Source organism: Lemur catta, chromosome 3, assembly GCF_020740605.2.
Source record: "Lemur catta isolate mLemCat1 chromosome 3, mLemCat1.pri, whole genome shotgun sequence".
NCBI lineage: Eukaryota > Metazoa > Chordata > Mammalia > Primates > Lemuridae > Lemur > Lemur catta.
Genome location: NC_059130.1, coordinates 77,463,010 through 77,482,820, shown reverse-complemented (window position 1 = coordinate 77,482,820; position 19,811 = coordinate 77,463,010). Strand labels below are relative to the sequence as shown.

The window sequence follows — 19,811 nt, the reverse complement described above, 5'->3', positions numbered from 1 at the left end:
ATCCTCTTCCTCCTCTGGATGTTTCTTACTCTTTCAAAACCCTTCTTTAAAGTGTGGCACTTAGAATGGAAGACACCTTTTGGTGTTTTTTAACCAGAGCAGATAGAAGAGGACCATGATGTTCCTGATTGTTACTCAGTATTGCCGATGAAGGCTATTATGTTGCTCTAAGCACCATATATGAAATTTTGGAGCAGTTTCATCGTGCTGTTGCTAGTCTAATGGAGGCTTCAAGTCTCCACTGAAACTTCTTAGTATTCTTTTTTTTTTTTGTTACATTAATCATTATTTAATAGGTTTCCCTAATCATGGATTTTATAAGCAAGGTCTTTAACCTAACTGCAAGTTATATTTATTTGTAAAACTTCAAATTGCTGGTTTGGGTTCATTATTTTAGCCTATTGTATATGATCCCCTAAAGTTTTATTCTGTAGCTAAACAGGTATCTTTCCTAGATTCAAGCCATTTTCAAGTTTGCTAAACATGTCATCATCGGTGATAATGTTGAACAAGCAGCTTCTCCCAAGCAGAGAGATAATTTGATAGTGATTTGCTGATTATTAAGTAAAGGCATATGGTGAATTACAAATCCATCTAATCATACTATTATCCAGCCCTCCATCTTGTCCGTAAGAATATCATGAGTCACTTGATCAAATGTTTTGCTAAAGTTTAAATGTGCTTGGTCTACCACTCTAAAATAACCCCATCAAAAATGAAAGATTTTATTTTATACAACCTATTAAATTTTGGCACATAAAGATTAGCCTGATTAAAAGGTGGACAAAAGACTTGAATAAACATTTCTCTGAAGATATACAAATGGCCAAGGAGGGTATGTAAAGATGCTCAACGTCACTAATAATCAGAGAAATGCAAGTCAAAACCCCAAAGAGATACTACCTCATACCCATTAGGATGGCCACTATCAAAAAAATAGAAAATAGCAAGGGTAGTGAAAATGTTAAGAAATTGGAACTGTTGTGCACTATTGTGAGAATGTAAAATGGTACAGCTGCTATGGAAAACAGTAGGGAAATTCCTCAAAAAATTAAAAATAGAATTATGTGATCCAGCAATCCCACTTCTGAGTATTTATCCAAAAGAACTGAGAGCAGAGTCTCAAAGAGACTTTTGCACACCCATGTTCATTGCAGCATTATTCACAATAGCCACAAGGTGGAAGCATCCCAGATACTCATTAATGGATGAATGAGTAAAGACAACATGGTATATACATATAATGGAATATTATTCAGTCTTTAAAAAGAAGGAAATTCTGTCACATGCTGCAACATGAGGAACCTTGAAGACATTATGCTAAGTAAAATAAGCTGTCAGAGAATGACATATACTGTATAATCCACCCATATAAATTATCTAAAATATTCAAATTAATAAAAACAGAAAGTAGAATGGTGGTTGCCAGGGCTGGGGGAAAGGGGAAAAGGAGGAGTAATGCAATGGGTATAGAGTTTCAGTTTTGCAAGATAAAAACGTTCTGGAGATTGGTTGCATAACAACGTGGATATACTTAACATTAGTGAACTGTACGACTAAAAATGGTCAAGATGGTAAAGTCTATGTTTTTTTTTTATAATTAAACTTTTTTAATTATTAAAAAAACGATTATCCCAACTCTTTTATAAAGGGGAAAACAGCCCTGAGAGTTTATAGAAACTTTTAGTGAATTTGTGTGGATTCTAGTTACTAACATGTTTCCCAAATGCTCACAGATGAGTTACTGCCCCTAACATATTGTAGTTTTCTGCAGAGAGAAATTTAAATCACTGTATACAGCCTATTCAGCATTTTTTAAAGAATTCATTTGAGAATACATATAAAGCAATAGATCATCTGCTTAGTGTTTCCATCATCAAGCCAGCAGCAAATGCCTGGACCCAGCATGCCCACTGAAGGTCTAATTACCACTCTCTCTCTTTTGGCTTCCAGACATACACTTAAATATCAATGGTGCATGGCCCTATCTGCAACAGACCTGCTTATTTTATAGTTTCCAAATAATAAATGGTAGTGATTCCTATTTGATTTCTATGTTTTTTAAATTTTTCAGACAAGATCATAATTTGAACTTGTTTAATTTCCTTTGAATTCTAAGGTACTATAAGATTTCCTCCCACCTTTGCCATATTTAAAATGAGAGCGTTTTCTTGTTTTAACTCATATCCCAGATGATGTTTCAGTTTATAAAAAGCACCTCTTGAATAAGAAATCATGATTACCTTGCTTTAAGCTTCAGGATAAGAAAGCAGTATTTTCTCTATTATATTTAATTACTAATCAAAGTATTGAATGTCATTGTAAAAATAAAATAGGAATGTCAGATGTGGACTGTGATACCAAATTGTTGATTTTTAAAAGGAAATTAATCATGTGATCTGGACTAAATTGTTAGTTTCAAAAATCCCGAGTATTTAACTTGATGTAACTAATATGTGCATTTAGCTTTTAAACATTTATTCCTAAGTACTAAAAATCTTCGCCATTCTAAGTTTCGGCCAATTTTCTCTGCAATGCATTGGAGGTGTCCATTTCCCTTCAAAATGAATAGCAAGAATAATTTCCATTGTTCCAATGTGATTTTTTAAAATAGTATAAGCCCTACCAGATATTAGTCCTCATTGAAAAGGAACCTTGGAATCTTAAAGAGAATGTTGAAAAACAATTCCATGTAATATTGTAGGGTCATTTTTTATTAGTAATGTGATTTAAAACACACAGAAGCATTGAAGGTAGACAGGCTTGCATTCCAACCCAGACTCTACTACTTTCTCCCTTTGATGAATTATTTATCCTTTCACAGCCTCAATTTCTCTACATGTAAAATCAAGGTAACACCAAAGTGCCTGCCAGATTAAAATAAGGCATAGAAATGCTGGGACGTTAAAAAGAAACTGAGCAGATATATTAGTTTTCTAATACTAATTTTTCATTACTAAGGTTAATTGTCCTGTGGAATATTTTTATAGAAGGATTTTTGAGCCAGACTTAATCCCCTTCTGGCCGAATACAGAGAGCTGTGTAGGGAAGGAAGCACGTTGTATCGAAGACTTACAACAGGCCTGAGTTTGTTTCCTGTCACTTCCCACATGACCACCTATTGTTCTGCTTGATTATTTCACTTGGCAAAAAGACATTGCGCCCTTTGTGCTCGTTTGCATATCCTCGGTGTAATCAGAAGGGGCCAAGTCTGACTGTTTAAAGGATTTAGCTTCTTGAAGTTTGTTCTCCTCCAGACCTACGGGAGGATTTGTCCCAGACCTCCCGTTTACAATAAAAGGCCTTCCGTGAATAATCTGATAGGGAATGAATACAGAATAGACTCCTTTGTTTGCCAGACAGGTGAGATCCTACTTTCTCTTGCTGCTCAAAAATCTAGGCTGGAAAAATGACTAGCGTTACATTAGTACTAAATTAGCCTTATTGCTTTTGTAATCATTATTCTCATAATGATTTCACTGAAAATCCAAGAATAACAACAGAGGTGCCCCCCCAAGCCAGGGTACTGAGAAAATTTGAAAATGGTTTATAATGTTAATAATAACCATGGCATCCAACAATGGTATGGCAATTTCCAATTATTCAAGGTTCTTTGATAAACATTATCTCATTTGATTCTCATGTGAATCAAGTAAGATTGGTAGAGCAGGTATTATTAATCCCATTGAATAAATGAGGAAATAGAGATCAGAGAGGCTGTTTCTTGCTTAAGATTATTCAGCATTTCCAGCCCAAAACTTTTATTTGTGAATCCCCTACTACTCTAAGGGTAAAAGGTAAACATTGAGGGGTTGAGTTGTGACTGGTACTAGCATAGATTTATTGTTTACAACAATTCTATGAAGTAGGTGCTATCATTCCCATTTTACTGATTGATGAGTTTGCTCAGAAAGGCTAAGTGTGTCAGTGCCGACTGAAGGTCACCTACATAATGACAGAGGTTTCTGGCTCTAAAATGGACACTTCCCTGATTCTGCTACGTTGTTTCTAAAGTGTAAACATAAATGTGTGTGTGTGTGTGTATACGCGTATACACACTGGGACCTGTGTGGTAGACACTCTCCTACTGTGTGATTCCTTTCTATCTATCCACAGACATGCAGATGCAATCTTTACCAAAGCACCTAGCAATCAATGACTAGAACAGCCTCCAGCAATGCCTGGATGATAGATTTACCTGTCAGTGTATAAAGCAGTGAGTTCAAAAGCAGCATGTCTGGCAAAGCTTCAGCATTATTCCCTGACTGTTTCATGTCCCCCTCATGCTTGCTACCTCCATGAAACAGGAAGAACCCTATGGTGAGAAAATAGGTGCAAAATAACAGCCATTCTCCAATTACTGGCACTGGCAGTGTGGTGTCGTAGCATGGACGGTAGGCTAGAAGCAAGACTGACAGGGAATCCCAGCTTTTGACTTATTAGCTGCATGTCCTGGGGTAAGTTACTAAACGAATCTGTCCCTCAGCTTCCTTATCCGTAAAAATGGGGATAAGGATGTCACCTATTTCATGGAATTGGTTGTGACATAAAATGAGTTCAGGAAAAGTACCTGTTTTACAGTAATAATAACAGCTAACATGATTTGTTCCAGTAGGAAACAATCAATAAATATTTAAATTATTATTTTTGTAATATTCCATAACCAGATTTAACTCCTCTCCAAAGGGCTAAGTCATAAAGCCCATTTCCAACACTAGGTTGTAACATTTACAACAACACGTTGTAATTATTTTTTCTCTATTTTCCTTACCAAACCATAAGCTGCTTAAGAGCAGAGAACATGTCATATTTAATTTTATATTCCCAATGCCTAGATTAGTGCATGCCACACAGTAGGTTTTGTTTATTGACTAACTGAATGAGTGGAAGGATAAGTGAATGGATGCATGGTTAACTCTTTTGTAAAGTAAATAATTATCTCTGAATTTTGTGTCAATCTAAATTTTCACACTTTGGGTTTTCTTAAAGAAAGATCGCTGATCTTGATGATCAGGGCATGTCATTATGTAACCCCTCTAATTACTATCCCATAATTCTTATGTTTATTTTACCAGTCAATTCATTAATGATAATATATACCCTAGGTATTTGGTTTTAATGTCAGACTCAAACCGATAGAAAAGTATGTCTCACGTTCTTCTATACATATTATATTCTTTTCCAAGCAATGGTAAAGTGGATATATAAGATTTCAAAAACATACTTCAAAGTGTTAGCACTCATAATTATTGGGTTCATATGAAACCATTTAAGAAGAATTCTGGGGTTTCAAAAAAGTGTCAAGTTATGCAGTGCTGCTCTGCTGGAGGGAATTGCAGACACCATCCAAAACAGACACTTCACTTTTGCAGAAGAAAAAAATCAGGCCCAGAGACACAGGTGTTTTGTTCAGGGTCACACAGCTCATCAAAGACTGAACTGACTCTGACTTCAGGCCCCATGTTCTTAGACTAGCAGCTTTTCAGACACTGGGACCAGTATTATTTAGTGATGTTGATTCTGGAAGATGCAGGGGTGGCTGGCCCTACATGTCCAAACCACCTAAGACAAGGGCATGATTTCTGGAACACCATGTTGTAGTGGTTGATGTGGGCTGGAAGCCAATGGAAGAAGAGCCCTGTGGTCCACATGACGGCTCTTGGATGTATACAGTCCATTCTCATGGCGTTTAACTTTTGAGGTGTCAGAGAAATGCAGGTCTGCTGCTGAAGAGAAGGAACATCAGAGGGGGACCCACACACATACAGAGTCTTCATAATGTCCTTCTGCAGTTTTTAAACATTTGAACTTCAAATTTTTAAACTTCAATAAATTATGTTGAAGGTTTGATAGAAACAAAGTATAATAAGCAATGGATTCTTTTTTTCTCACGGTGGATTTGTGTGTATAGACGAATAGAAGGTCATTTTAAACAATGCAATGTAATATTATACGTGCTATTTTAACGAGTATAACTTTTGCTCTTTTTTGTTTCTGCACCCAGATTCAAAGGATTCCAAGGAGAAGAATAAAATGGAAATCCTGTACATACTGGTGCCAAGTGTTGCCATCCCCCTGGCCATCGCTCTACTCTTCTTCTTCATTTGTGTCTGCCGCAATAACCAGAAGTCATCATCGCCGCCCGTTCAGAGGCAGCCAAAACACGTCAGAGGTCAAAATGTAGAGATGTCAATGCTGAATGCATATAAACCCAAGGTACTATTAGCAATACCGAGCTGCGTTTATTCCATGGGCTAACACAAAACGGTATAACCCTCCTATGCTGAGACATCAGATGATGTAGAATCAGAGTTTTCAAGCGCAAGAGTTTGTTTTCGGCAAATGCAAACACTAACCATATATCTTCAGCTTTGCCCAAGGCACTTTCATCATCATGTCCACTTCAGAGTTGGGCCTCCCAAATCACTGCCTTAGCACAGAGTTGTTGGGCTAGAAGGGATCCTTAGGAGATCATCTTGGCCAGCCCCTCAGGACTCAGAATGTGGGCTATTTTTCAAAATTTCAAAGAAGGGAATTTCCATACTTTTCCAACCAAACTGTGAGAGAGAGAGAGATCTAACATGGTTCACAAAGTTCACTGTCAACAATCCTTTTTATTGTGCATCAATGTGCATACAGTTAAAACTAGTATACTATATACTTAGATTAAGATAGAAAATTTTACGTTATGTGGTTTTTTTTTTTTACCACAATTAAAAAAATCCTTTCTATGCCTAACTTAAATCCCTTTCTCTTTGGTTTAAGCAAATTTTAAGAGAAGGGTTATCCTTCCAACAACCTTTGAATGCTGTTTTATGACAACCCACCTTAAGTCTTCCCTTCTCTGTGCTAAATCAACCCACTTCCTTTTTTGCTTTTCCTTCACGTCTTTCAACATTTGGGTTGCTTGAGGTCCTGGCCAGGAACCGGGTCACTGGCCCTTACCTTAAAAGGAGCACCCGTGTGACATCATGGAACAGAAGACAACAGAGGCTTTCTCTCAGGAAAGCCAACACCTCAACCCCAGTCTTCTCAGCAAAGAGATTTTATTTAAACAATTTAGGATTCTTGTGTCCAAAAGACTGTCTTTTCTAATTGTTCCAACTCCATAGGAACATTCCTTCATTCACTCAACAAATATTTATCTTCTCTGTGGGTTAGTGATCATACTATTCTTTTGACCCTCATAAAGAGGAGATGCATTACTTTTAATAAAATTTTAGAGAAAAAAATGTCTCTCACACACAAAGCAACTAATCCTCTTATCTAGTAAGTGGGGCAGCACACATTAGGCTGACACATAGCCCTCATTTTATTTTCTTGCCTTTGCTGTTTAATTTTTTTTTTTATTTAAAAAGTCTTAAAAATATTTTTGCTGTTATAAATTCATGTTTATTGGTAAGGATTTGGGATTTCTTAAATGCTAAAAATTCATTTTTAAATATTCTGTATCCAGCAAAAACCACTGTTCTCTTGCTAAGTGTGAATTTTTATCGTAAAAAATCCCCATAGAGTTCACAAACTAGCTTGGGGGATGGGTGGAGGTGGTGGGTCAACTCTTTTGACATCCTAGCTTCTAGATAGCAAAGTTACTTATATTATAGTATTTGATGTATAATAATATCACATTTATTCCTTAACCACTTAATGGTACTGCAGAGGTAATGGAAGAAAATAGAGAGGGGTTAATATTGTTAACATTCATGAGATAACACCTAGTTGACCTTGCAGATACCTTTACATATCCCATGGCTCAAGCTTCTGGTGCAATAATCATTGTTCCATGAGATTCTTTCCTTGTCATTTCTGTTATTAAATATTAAGAAGCTTAGAAACACCAGAGATAAGTTGAGTTCCAGCAGACACACAGCAGCAGCGACCATCCTGGAGAGATGGGCTCCTCCTTGCCGTGGCAGGAACCACGAAAGAGTCATTTCCATTTGGAAACACTATCAATTTTGTATGTTAGCCTTAATCTGCCACTTAATTCCATTTTTAGCAGAGGTTTGTTTTGCAATACATGATGTTTCCAACAGACATCTCAGAGAACTTTGTGGCAAAAATAGAGAAGGCAAATATAGATTAATACAAACTGTCAGGAACTATATCAGGAGCTTGTACATCCATTATCATATTTAATCCTCACAGCTATTATATAAGGTAGATATTACTAGTATTATTATTATTGTACAACCAGGGTAACTGAGACTCAAACAGACTAAGTAATTTGACCAAGGTCAAAAAGCTAGTAATTGAAAGAGATAAAATGTGAATATAGGATTTTTTTCAACTCTAAATAAAGCCTTTGCTCTTGCTAACCCCCTAATAACTTTTTCACAGGACAAATCATTGGGGAGTGGGGAGGGAAGGTTAGGCAAACAACTAAATGTCATCCCACTTGGTCTATTTGTGCTGAATGGTGACCACAGGCATCCCCCTGGCTTCTGACAAATCTTTAAGAGGCCTGTATAACAGTCACAAGCCTGAAAGATGTAGCCCTAGCCCTGCAAGGAACATGTAAAATTTGACTAGAGCAATAATAGTTCTCCATCTTCCATGGCCCAAAAGACAAATGTAAAATATACTGGCATGAGTTTTCCCAGAGACTTGGCGAAGTAAACATTGTTTTCATGGTTTCTGGATCATTTCTGAAGTGTGCCTTGCAAAATCTCCCAGTGTCAAGACTTGTCCAACATAAGGCTTAGAATTTAGCCTTACACAGTTCATAAACACTTCTGAACCAGACTGGAAGTAGGAATGGCTCAAATATTTTACTGGGTTGAGGAAGAGAAAGGAAACAACAAAAACAAATGCTAACTTTTTTTTTTTTTCTTACTCTCCTAAGAGATTTGGCTCCGATTGAATTTGAGTTATTCAATTGTTTGTTTTGGTTCTTACTGAGTGCCTTTCCTGGAAAAAGCACAAAGGACTCTGTAGACCTTAAAGAAAATTCCTAAACGTAAACAGAAAATCTCTAAAACTGCTTTGGAAGGTCACTGACACATAAATATTGCATGTACCTATAAAATTTAAAAGGAAGGGACACACATAAGAAAGGGGGGGGAAATCCTGAAAACAAACACTCTACCAGAGCAAAATCAAAAGCAAGAAGGAAAAAGAAATGAAGAGTAGAATCTGGCCTACTCAAGCCTCATTCTCCTTTCCCCTTGGCCAATTCAAGTCAAAGACTCCGGACTTCTTATTTATCCAACTGAATGTGCCCTTCAGGGTTTAAACTATCTGTTTCCATCTCTCTTCACTTGCTGAGCTGCTCAAATTCCCCCGAGTGTTTGGATTAAGAAGAAGAGGCTCCTCTGGGAGATTAGAAACCGATACCCCTCAGAGAGGACAATAGGGGGCCGCAGACAGACTGGCTGATGAGGCCTGGCGTGAGTCCCCAGAGAGATAGGACGGTGCGGTTGGAAGTAGACACTTTTGATGAGCCACACATTCTGATCTGTGAGGCAAGGAAGCCAGTGGACCAGAGAGGCATCTTAACACCGAACAGTCCGGAAACGGTGATGCTCTTCCTGGCTCCCCCACCACCAGCTCTGTCACCCTGAGAAGCCACCTAGCCTTGTGCAGTTCAATTTTCTCAGCTGTTCAGAGAAAGAAAGAGACTGTGTTCCAACAAAGGACTGTTTATTTATTTTCTCTTTATTTTGTCCAGCCAAAGATTTCAAGCCATTCAATCCTCCGATGAGTATTCTGGTGATGCCTGAACTAAGCGGGAGATTTCTATATTGCGTTACGAATTTTACAATCTGAGTGGGTTTTTTTTTTTTAAGTACTGGGGAAATTGAACCTTCTCAGAGGAGCCTGGAAACCCTAACTTCCCTTCTCTCTGATCTGTTCCTTTGCTTCTCCTTCGCCTGCCCCCACCTCGCTAAACCATCACGACTGCAAAACAGAGCATTCTTTAAGCACGTGTGGGTAAGAGAGAGAAGGCACGGAGTGTGCCCTGAGGGAGTGAGTAGGGAGGGGCAAGGTCTGCCCTTCAAGCACAGGGTGGGCCCCATTCAGCCCAGGCCTTCTGGCTCCTCACCTACTTGGGGTTAGGCACGTAGAGAGGCTGAAGGGTGGAGGAGTTTGAGAGCGGAGGCGAGGGAGAGTGGAGGCCGGCCAGGGTCGGGGAGGCCGCCAAAGCCTGAATAGCCCCTGTGGTCAAACTCCTGCAGCTCCTGGCTGATCCAAGGAACATTTGAGGGGAGAGCAAGATCTGCCTAGCTATCCAAAGCTGGTGACTGCATTTTATTTCTCAGTGTATCCTCGTCTCTTGCCAGCTTCTCTGTTTTTTCACTTCCAAGCAATTCATGTCTCTTTATTCCTTTCCAGCCAAAGTAGTTGCTGAATGTACTGAAATTTGATTATATTCTCTGTGCCTCTTTCTTGTGCCAGCAATGTGCTTCCATCTAAAAAGCCTTCCTAGAGTCTGGCTACCCTTTTGAATCCCCTGTCCTTACCAAATGTCATCATACTTCGTGCTAAAATATCTTCAATGGCTCCTCCACTCCTTAAAGCCATTGTCTCCCAAGAACTTCTGAGGTCACCATTGTATTGACACGGTTCTCTTGGGAATCACCAGTGATGTAATTTAATCCAGTGACCTCTGCCAAGTCTTCATCCTCTTTAATTTCTCTGGAGCATTTGATATTCTTAACCACCACCTTGAAATACTTTTTCCCTTGGCTTTCCTCCTATCTCCTTCCCACATTGCCTTCACTAGTTCTTCTTTTAATTCCCTAAATGGGAACATCCTCTGAGGCTTGTCCATCCTCCTTTCCTCTCTCCATCTCTCTCTCATGCTGACTTCATCCTCTGGCATTGCTTTAGCTCCCACTTGAGTGTAATGCTTCCCCAGCCTGGAAGGACCAATCTCAAGTCACAAGATTCTCCATCCTGGCACCCAAGAGTCCGTACTATCTGGGCCTACCTTACCTTTCCAGCCACATTTCTCTCTTAGTATGTTTCTGGAAGATAGTTTGATATCTTCAAAGAGCAAGAATTTAGAGGCAGAGAGATATGACTATAAATTTTGGCTCCATTATCTACTGGCCATGAGCTCTTAAGCAAATAACTTCTCTAAACCTTTTTTTCTCACCTTTAAAAGCAAGGATAGAAATGGTACTTACAAGGGATATTTTTCACACTTTGTCTGGCACCTCACAGGTACTCAATAGGCAGAAATTACTATTATTTTTGTTACAGTGATAGCTACAGATCTTTTAATGAAGCCAATGTTGTGCACAAGAGAATGTGGGTTGGAGAGGAAGCTGTAGGATCCGGCAGCCCACAGCATTAACTGGGGTGAGGACAGAGACAAGAGAATCCCAGCAAAGATTACAGAGGCAGCTGTTTGGCCGGCTTTGGTATTCCTTGTGCCCATCCTGTTAGCATAAATTCCCCCACCCCACAGCCTGGGTAAAATCCATCAGGGTGGAGAGGGTCTGACAGGAGGCCTGGGAAGCTGTCCAGCACATAACCTCAGCCTCAACCAATGTCTATAGAAACTTTACTTCTGGGAAAAACAAGTATTACAAATAGATATATTACAAATGGGTATTATGAACAAGCTATAGTATTTCATTATTGAGATTATGCTGCATTATCTCAATAAAATCTATAAAAATAACTCCAGGAAGTAGGTACTAATTTGAGTCTGATTTGGGGGGTAAGAAAACTGAGACTTGAGATTCAGAGTTTGCCCAAAGTCACACACAGCTCACGAGTGGCAGAGCCAAAACTCGAGCCCAGTTCTGCAGGTCCGGAGCCCAGGTGCTTCCCTATTTCACTCTACCGCTTTCATTTCCAGGCTGACTGAAACATATGAGCCCGAGTTATGAGCACATGGTAGCTCAAGCTGACATTAAAATTACTGGCATCTGTTCTGTCTATTTCCAGGCAGACTAGAACCTCTCCCATTGGCATTATAAAGTAACTCCACCACAGAATCAACCCTGGTCACCACCAAACATTCAAACTAACTATCAGAAAGTTACGTTATAGGGAAAAGAAATGCTTCTGAAGTTAAATCACTTCCAGAGAAGTGCAGCTGAACTCTGAGCAAATGTGGCAAAATATTGGTTGCAACTCCCTCTAGAATTTGATTGCATAAGCCAGAAGGCACTTAGTTCAGCTGTAGTCTTTGAAAATGTCCATAACCTCCCAAAATAAAATGGTTATAGCCTCTAAGCTTTTACAATGTAATCATTTCCGTTTATGAGTGGAGTCCATTGTTTCACAGTCCCAACACTGTTTACCTAAGAACAGTAAAATGCACAAGAAAGGGAAGTAGGCTTTGGAATCAAGTAGACCCACGTCAACAGCCCAGTCCTGATACTAAGAAATATCAACTTCATATACTCTCCAGGGCTCTCATGCCCCATTCAGGCAAAGGTTGCCATCAGAAGGTTTTGTTCCTTTATTCCAGTCAACCCATAGGGACAACTGAGCATCGACAAAGTAAGGCGTAGCTCAGAAACCAGAGAGCTTTCAGTCCTCGAGCATTCTGCTTTTACACCAGTGGTCCTCATTCTTGCAAAACGCGGAGCCCTTTGAGGACGGAATGGAAACTCTGCTCCCTCTCCCCAGGAATTGCTCCAACTTTGGTGTCAGACATACTTGGATTTGAATCTTGGCATCACCACTTAATAGTTGCGCTTCTTTAGGCAAGCCACTTAACTATCGAATGCCTTAGTGTCTTGATTCATAAAAGGGGCATTCAGTGTGAATCTCACAGGATTGTGATGGGAATTAAATGAGTTGATGCATTAAGCACTTATCTCAGAGGGCAGACAAGGGAGTGTAGTGTAGTCATTAGCAAGGCAGGCTCTGGCGTTTGAATTGACAGCCTACCAGCTGTAGGACCACTTAACTGCTCTGTCCTCTGGTTCTCCATATGGAAAATGGGGATTAGTCATAGTGACCAATCTCATGGGTTATTATAAGACTGAAAGGACTTAATATGTATAAAGTACTCACAGCCTAACATAAAAGCATTCAAAACTACCACAGCCATTATTGTGATCTCAGATTAAACACATGGCAAGTATTTAGTACATGGTAGCTATTATTAAGCTCAGATCACAAACATCTAGGATAGGAGCTGTGTCTTCTCCTTCATGGTTCTTTTACATTTTGTCATATACTGGTCTACCTATATACTCTTCAGTGTATATTAATAGTGTATGCAGTATCAGTATGCAATCAGCTATATCCTAAATGATTGGCTCTACATGAAACTAGGGAAAACTGATGACATAGCCCAAGCTATAGAGAGATTTGTATTTCAAAACCTTGAATCTCACTAAAACAGTAGCCATGCAGTATATAAACCTAGTAAGTCCTGGTCAATGATTCTTGCATTTTTCTCTACCTGGCATTCCCAAAAGCATCTTTTCAAGCAGAGTATTGTTTTCTCTCACTTGTGTAAGTGTGAATTGCTCAAATGGGTTCTTCAGAGACACTGTGATCATTGACGATGCAGGGAGCAGGGACCCAGATCATTAAATTATTGGCTGATCCAGAAAGCTCTATCCATTTATCCAGTGGCTCTCAAAGTGAGGCCTCCAGGCCAGAAACATTCTCATCAACTTAGAACTATCAGAAATGGAGAATCTCAGACCTACCTAATCAGAAACTGTGGGGGTGGGGCCTCCACATGGTTCTGATGCCTGCTCCAACATCAACTGTGCTGATCAGTACCTGAGATTCAGAGAGCAAGCCAGTCCACAAGGAATACAGATCGCAGAGAAAACTGTGCTTTCAAAGAGGAAAAGGACCTGGCAAAGCCCTCCAATTACCAAAACTACCCCTCTAGCTTCAACAGGGCCAGGGTCTGTCTCCTCATTCATCTGATGGGGCGAGGACAAATGCCATGCCATGGAACCCGCTCTTCTCCTGTAGAAATGTGTGTCCAGCTAGAATCTGCTTCAAAAGAATAGCATAGGTGATGTTTTAAAGGGCAACAGTCAGAACTGGGGCATTAGAATATGGGAAATGAACCAGCCTGAGTGACAGGGACTGCAGGGGAAGTTTGGGGCTGACTTATGAATGTGAACTTGGGTCCTTTTTCAGCACCTGCTGTTAGAGCCCCCTTCCTATCCTAGAGAAACATCCTGAGCTCAGTCCTCTCCACTCTAACATAGCTCTGCTTTTTATCTGTGAGTCTTCTTCAACTTGGGCCCCCAAGGAGAGCAACCATATGCCATTCAGGTTAGAGGCAAACAAGGCACAGAGCAGGCTTCACTCTGCACACAAATGTTAGTGGGTGCCACAAAATCCTCCCCTCACTTCCTAAATAATCACTTATGTAAAGTGACCAGGAAATAGCAGGCCAGTAGTTAGCTGCTTTACCAGGAGTCATTTCAAATGTATTATCACCTAAGGTGTCACTTCCCTAAGATGGAAAGTGATAAAGCCACTGGGTCTGCCCTCCTGATCCATCTACAGCCATGATGTAATTACACTTTTTAAAAAACTCTATTCCTGGTCCATGGCTTTCGTATCTAACGTTAAGAGAGCTGAAAGGGCCCCACATCCCCACTTAGTACTCATTGGTCAGGTGAAAGCAGCTCCATCAGCAGTGTAGATGGTCCCACCATACTCACATCTGACTTACGACTCAATGCCTCGCATCTGAAAGCTTCTTCCTTCATTTTCCTTCTGGGAAGAGCTCATTTAAACTCTAATACGGTCGCTCTTCAAAAATTTCTCAGGGAAAAAGTACAATCAGATCTTTGAACAATGTATCAACTTCAACATCCACCTTTACTCCCCTCCCCTTCGAAAATTATATAATTTTTTAAACCGCACTGAGGCAGATGTGTGTTTACTTTGAGAAGTAAAAATGTTAACATTTAAACTGAAAGCCTGTTTCAGTTTTAAGGTACTTAATTGCCTTACAGCATATAATAAACGGAGGCCATCTTGTGATTCAGCTAATGGAGGGAGTGATAAAGAGATAGCAGCCAGGGACCCTATTCATTCCAGTTTCCCTTTGTACTTGGTTTACTTTGGCACTGCGCCTCATGTGTATTTTACACTTCTTTACATTTTGTACATCCCTGTATGACAAATACTTGTCAAACAAAAACTAAACAGATTTATAACCCCTTAACTTGAAATGAGCCAAAATTGAACTGCCAAAACTTTATGACTTCATTTTCTTTCATAGTTTTCCACTACATTGGTTCAAACAGACAGACCCCACCGGAGGTCAAGCAGAGGTCATTTCACTTTCATTACTAAAATATAATTTACAATACGCCAGACCTAAACAAGTTTAGCCTAAAGGGTTTGTATAATATAAACCATCTGTTCCTCAACAATACAGCTAATTTCCTGCCGTCACCGTACCGTCTACTGACTGCTTCTTTAAGGGTTTTTATGATTTTTTAACTAGTTCAGGATTTATGTAAAATTTGAAAATGAGTCTGTAGTTAAGACTCATTTGTACCAAGTAACTTGAGCATTTTAAAAATGCAAATCACTGTGTAAATTGTTCCCCTGAAACCAAGTTTGTTTCAGGGCATGTCTGTACCGGCTGCTGCACAGGTGTTCGAAGGAAAGGTTTGGTGAAATCTGCCATTTTAGATGCTTTCCATGCCTCTTTCCAAAGCAAACCCCCAAATTCGCTTCTGAGGGACTCTGGGAAACTACTCATTTCTTCTATAGGTTGGAGAAGACTTGAGACTACGTAGATGGTCCGCTGGGCATTGGCGAGATATGACAAGAAACACTTTGAGGCAAAATGTAATCTCTTTCATGTGTCTGAACAGGGAGAAAGAACACTTATAATTCGACAGAGTGACCACACACTAAAGGCCCACCTCGTAGCCCTGCAAGGTGGCAGGGCCCAGGCTGAGCCTCCAGAGACATTCTGCGTCCAACTGGGACTGCCTGCCTGCAGGCTTCTCTGCTTTCAGAGAGAATGGGGTGGCCCGAAGCAGAAGGCTTTGCAGATGCAAGTGCAGCTCTTTTGGCTTTCTTGAAAATCTTGATCCTTTCTTTAAGCCTCTTTCTCCAACTGTAAAATGGCAAGCATAAGTGTTCTTCCAAAGGCGTATACAAGAGAACTAATTTGCTTACCTCAGTGGAGGAGAATGCAGCCCTCCTAGCAGCGAAGCCTCAGGGCTGTGCGTCAGGCCAGTGCCAAGGTCCTGTCCACCCCCTCCTCTCTTCCCATCTCCAGAAGTTTGGCTGGTTCACTTCCTTTTTCCACCTGCCACCATCTACTCTTCCATATGGACTCTTGCTGCCTCCACCTCCATCCTCATGTTAGAAGAGCAGGGCACAGGTCACCCAACGTCTCACCCACCCTCAGGCTCCAAAACAAATTCTCTGTCATTGTTTTAAGAATTTTTTTAAAAAACTAACAACTACAGGAGAACATAGAAAGATTAACAGGAGGACATTTCAACACATTTTTTAAAAAACGTAGAGGGAGTTATAGAAGACCTCTAGAAAGAACTACTTAAAGCTGTAAATGGAGCTAAATCATTTGCATTTACTCCACTTCCTGGGCAACTTCCCTAATAAGGATAATAAGAATGATTTAAAGAGCACTTATTAGGTGGAAATTACTTTCATACATCATTGTATTTAATCCCTACTGCAACCGTCCAAGCTAGATATTACATTATTTCATAGATATAGAAAAAGAGGTTCAGAAAAGGAAACTCACTCAGGATCAGCAGCTGATATATAGGACCTACCCCACAAGGTTGCTGTGCTAAATGAGTTAATATTTGATAAGTGCTTAGAACAGTGTCTGGCACATAGTAAGTGCTATATAAGTATTAACATTAATAGTACACAGCAGATCCAAGAGGCAAACCCAGATTTGTACACATCCAAAGCTCACTTGGTTTGAATTACGTCACACCGCCTATGGGTTCGTTTCAAGCAGTGGAGAATGAGGGAGTGTTGGGTTTCTAGCTCCTCATTAAATCAGTCTGGGGATCCTGTTTAGGTCAAAAAATTATACCTACTATGCTGTTCTAGGGACTGTCACAAAAAAATTGGATTCATTTACATCATTTGGAAAAGTTCTGATGGTAATCCCCAATCTTAACCTCATGCAGGAAAAATTCACCTTGGGTTACTCTTGCCAACCAAAGTAAAATCATCCAAGTGCTGCAAGAAAAAAAAGTAGGGTGAGTTCAACAGGTTGGTTACCTTTCTCATCATGCACACCTTGCTCTCCCACAGAATCCAGACCCTATAAGCAAAAGGAAAAATGGTGGATGGACCTGTAATTGCAGAAGAAATTTCCTGATTCAGTCCGATGGGAAGATTGGCCTTATGGTTTTGTTTTGTTTTGTTTTGTTTTTTGTTTTTTTTTTTGAGACAGAGTCTCGCTGTGTTGCCCGGGCTAGAGTGCCATGGCCTCAGCCTAGCTCACAGCAACCTCACACTCCTGAGCTTAAGCGATCCTACTGCCTTAGCCTCCTCAGTAGCTGAGACTACAGGCATGCGCCACCATGCCAGGCTAATTTTTTCTATATATATATTTTAGTTGGCCAGATAATTTCTTTCTATTTTTTTTTTTTTTTTTTTTTTTTAGTAGAGACGGGGTCTCGCTCTTGCTCAGGCTGGTCTCGAACTCCTGACCTCAAGCAATCCACCCGCCTCGGCCTTCCAGAGAGCTAGGATTACAGGCATGAGCCACTGCGCCTGGCCTGTTTTTTAATTTAATTATTTAATTTTTTTGAACTGGTAATATATTCACCTGGTTCAAAAATTTAAAAGCATAAAGGTGCATGAAGTGAAAAATCCCTCACCTCTGCCCCTTCCTTCTAGTTCCACCTGTTTCCCAAGTACCCTTGTATCCTTTCACAGTTTCTTTGTGCTTATGCAAAGAAATATGAATATATCCATTATTTTTCTCCTCATCTCTTTCACAAAAACCACATACAGCATTAATTGTTTTTTTGCTTTTTTAGCTGAGCAACAGGATTTTTGGAGACCTTTCCATATCAGTACATAGAAAGCATCCTCATTCTTTTTTTTTTTTTTTTTTTACAAATATAGAATATTCCGTTTACTAACTCCATGTAATTTATTTAAACAGCTCCCTTTGTGGGGACATGTAGGTCATTTCTAATATTTTGCTATTATAAACAATACTATAATGAATAGGACTAGATCAATAAGCTTTTAATTTACTGAAAGTTTAAAGCAACACATTACCATTACTTTCAGCACAAGTAAATTTCCTATAATGCATTTCTACATATAAACCCCATAAAATCTGCTTTGATGAATAAATGAGACCAATTTATAATGAGAAATGTTATTTGCATAGAAGAATTAATGTTCCAAAATCCTTGATTCCATCTTGTCATTTTAAGTGGGTGTTTTGCTGCAAGTTTATTTACACATATAATTGTGTTAGTGAGCATTTTGCCCTGGAAAATATCAGCCTAGAACAAATCTTATCATAATGAATTCTAAATTAATAGAGTTTAGATGAGAAATTTTCTACTCAATTTTCTAAACTGCTGTTATAAAAGTTTACAGAGTGTTCTGTATTGCAATTTAAACATGTACAGAGAGCTCTGAATTTCCTATGTATCTGCAACATTGTCAGTTTCAACTGGGATACTCAGAGAAGTATTCTTTTTTAAAAAATAAAGATTTAAAGTGCAGGGGTTATTTTAAAAATCAGAATTTTATGGACAACAGCATTGCTTTTATAACCTTTTTTCTAACAAATTAGACTAAACATCAGGCTAGATTTGAGGTGAATTTTAAAACAGTAAAAACACATGATATTATAGACATTTACTGCCAAGATCAAATATCATAATTCAATACTTATTTTCATTATGAGCTAGATGCCTTCTTCTGTCTATTTTAAGGTCAATCTATAAACAACCTACTTGAGAAGCTCCATGGTTACAAATTGGTATAAAGGGCAATGCTTCCCTTCAAGAAACTGAAATCTGATTGAGAGGACAAAATATATAAAAGAACAGCAATATAAAGGTAGTTATAGCTAAAAGTTAAATGCACTTACTGTGTGCCAGACACAGTTCTGAGGATTTTACAAGTGTTGTCATTAAAACTTTACAATGACCCTATAAGTACAGTTATGATCATTCCATTTTATAGATGAGGGAATTGAGGCCCAAGGTTGTATATTGTATCCAGGGTCATATAGCTGGTATGAAGCCATATAGTGCAGAACGCAGGGTTCCAACTCAGATTGTTCAGCTATGGGGTCATATGTGTAATAAACCACCATGCTGCCTCTTGTATGTGGTGGCCTTTACAGTAAAGCCAAAGGACCCCAGTGGAGCAATGACCAAAGTAGTCAGGGAAACTTTCAGGGGAGGCAGAGCCTAAAATAGGCTTTTTAGGCAAGAAAGGATTTGATAAATAGAGAGTAACACATCCCAAACCTTCCCACCTCTACTGTGAGCACCTCAGAAGAACAATCTTTCACTTTTGTTTCTCTGACTTTTAGCACAATAAATATCCTAAGAATGGTAGAGCATTGGAGGAACAAAAATATTGGGCAAGAATGTGCATGGTTTGGGGATCAGTATTGAGGAGACCTATTTAGCTAAAATGATGCTATCACATAGGCGGCAGTCCCCAACCCCTGCTGTGGACCAGAACCAGTCTGTGGCCTGCTGGGGACCTGGCTGCAGAGCTCCCATGCACCCCACAAGCACCCTGTTTGTGGAAAAATTGTCTTCCATGAAAATTAGGAACTGGGGGCTGCACAGCAGGTGAGCGAGTGAAGCTTCATCTGTATTTACAGCCACTCCCCATCGTTTGCATCACTGCTTGAGCTAGGCCTC

General features: G+C 39.5%; 1 protein-coding gene across 1 annotated transcript in view; it reads left to right on the top strand.

Annotated features, from left to right (window-relative positions):
• Positions 1-19,811, top strand: part of ROR1 (receptor tyrosine kinase like orphan receptor 1) — a 361,547-nt gene that overhangs the window by 337,364 nt on the left and 4,372 nt on the right. Inside the window, exon 8 of the mRNA XM_045547843.1 lies at positions 6,005-6,216. Coding sequence (XP_045403799.1) covers positions 6,005-6,216 — 212 coding nt within the window. The remainder of the gene's footprint in view (positions 1-6,004; positions 6,217-19,811) is intronic.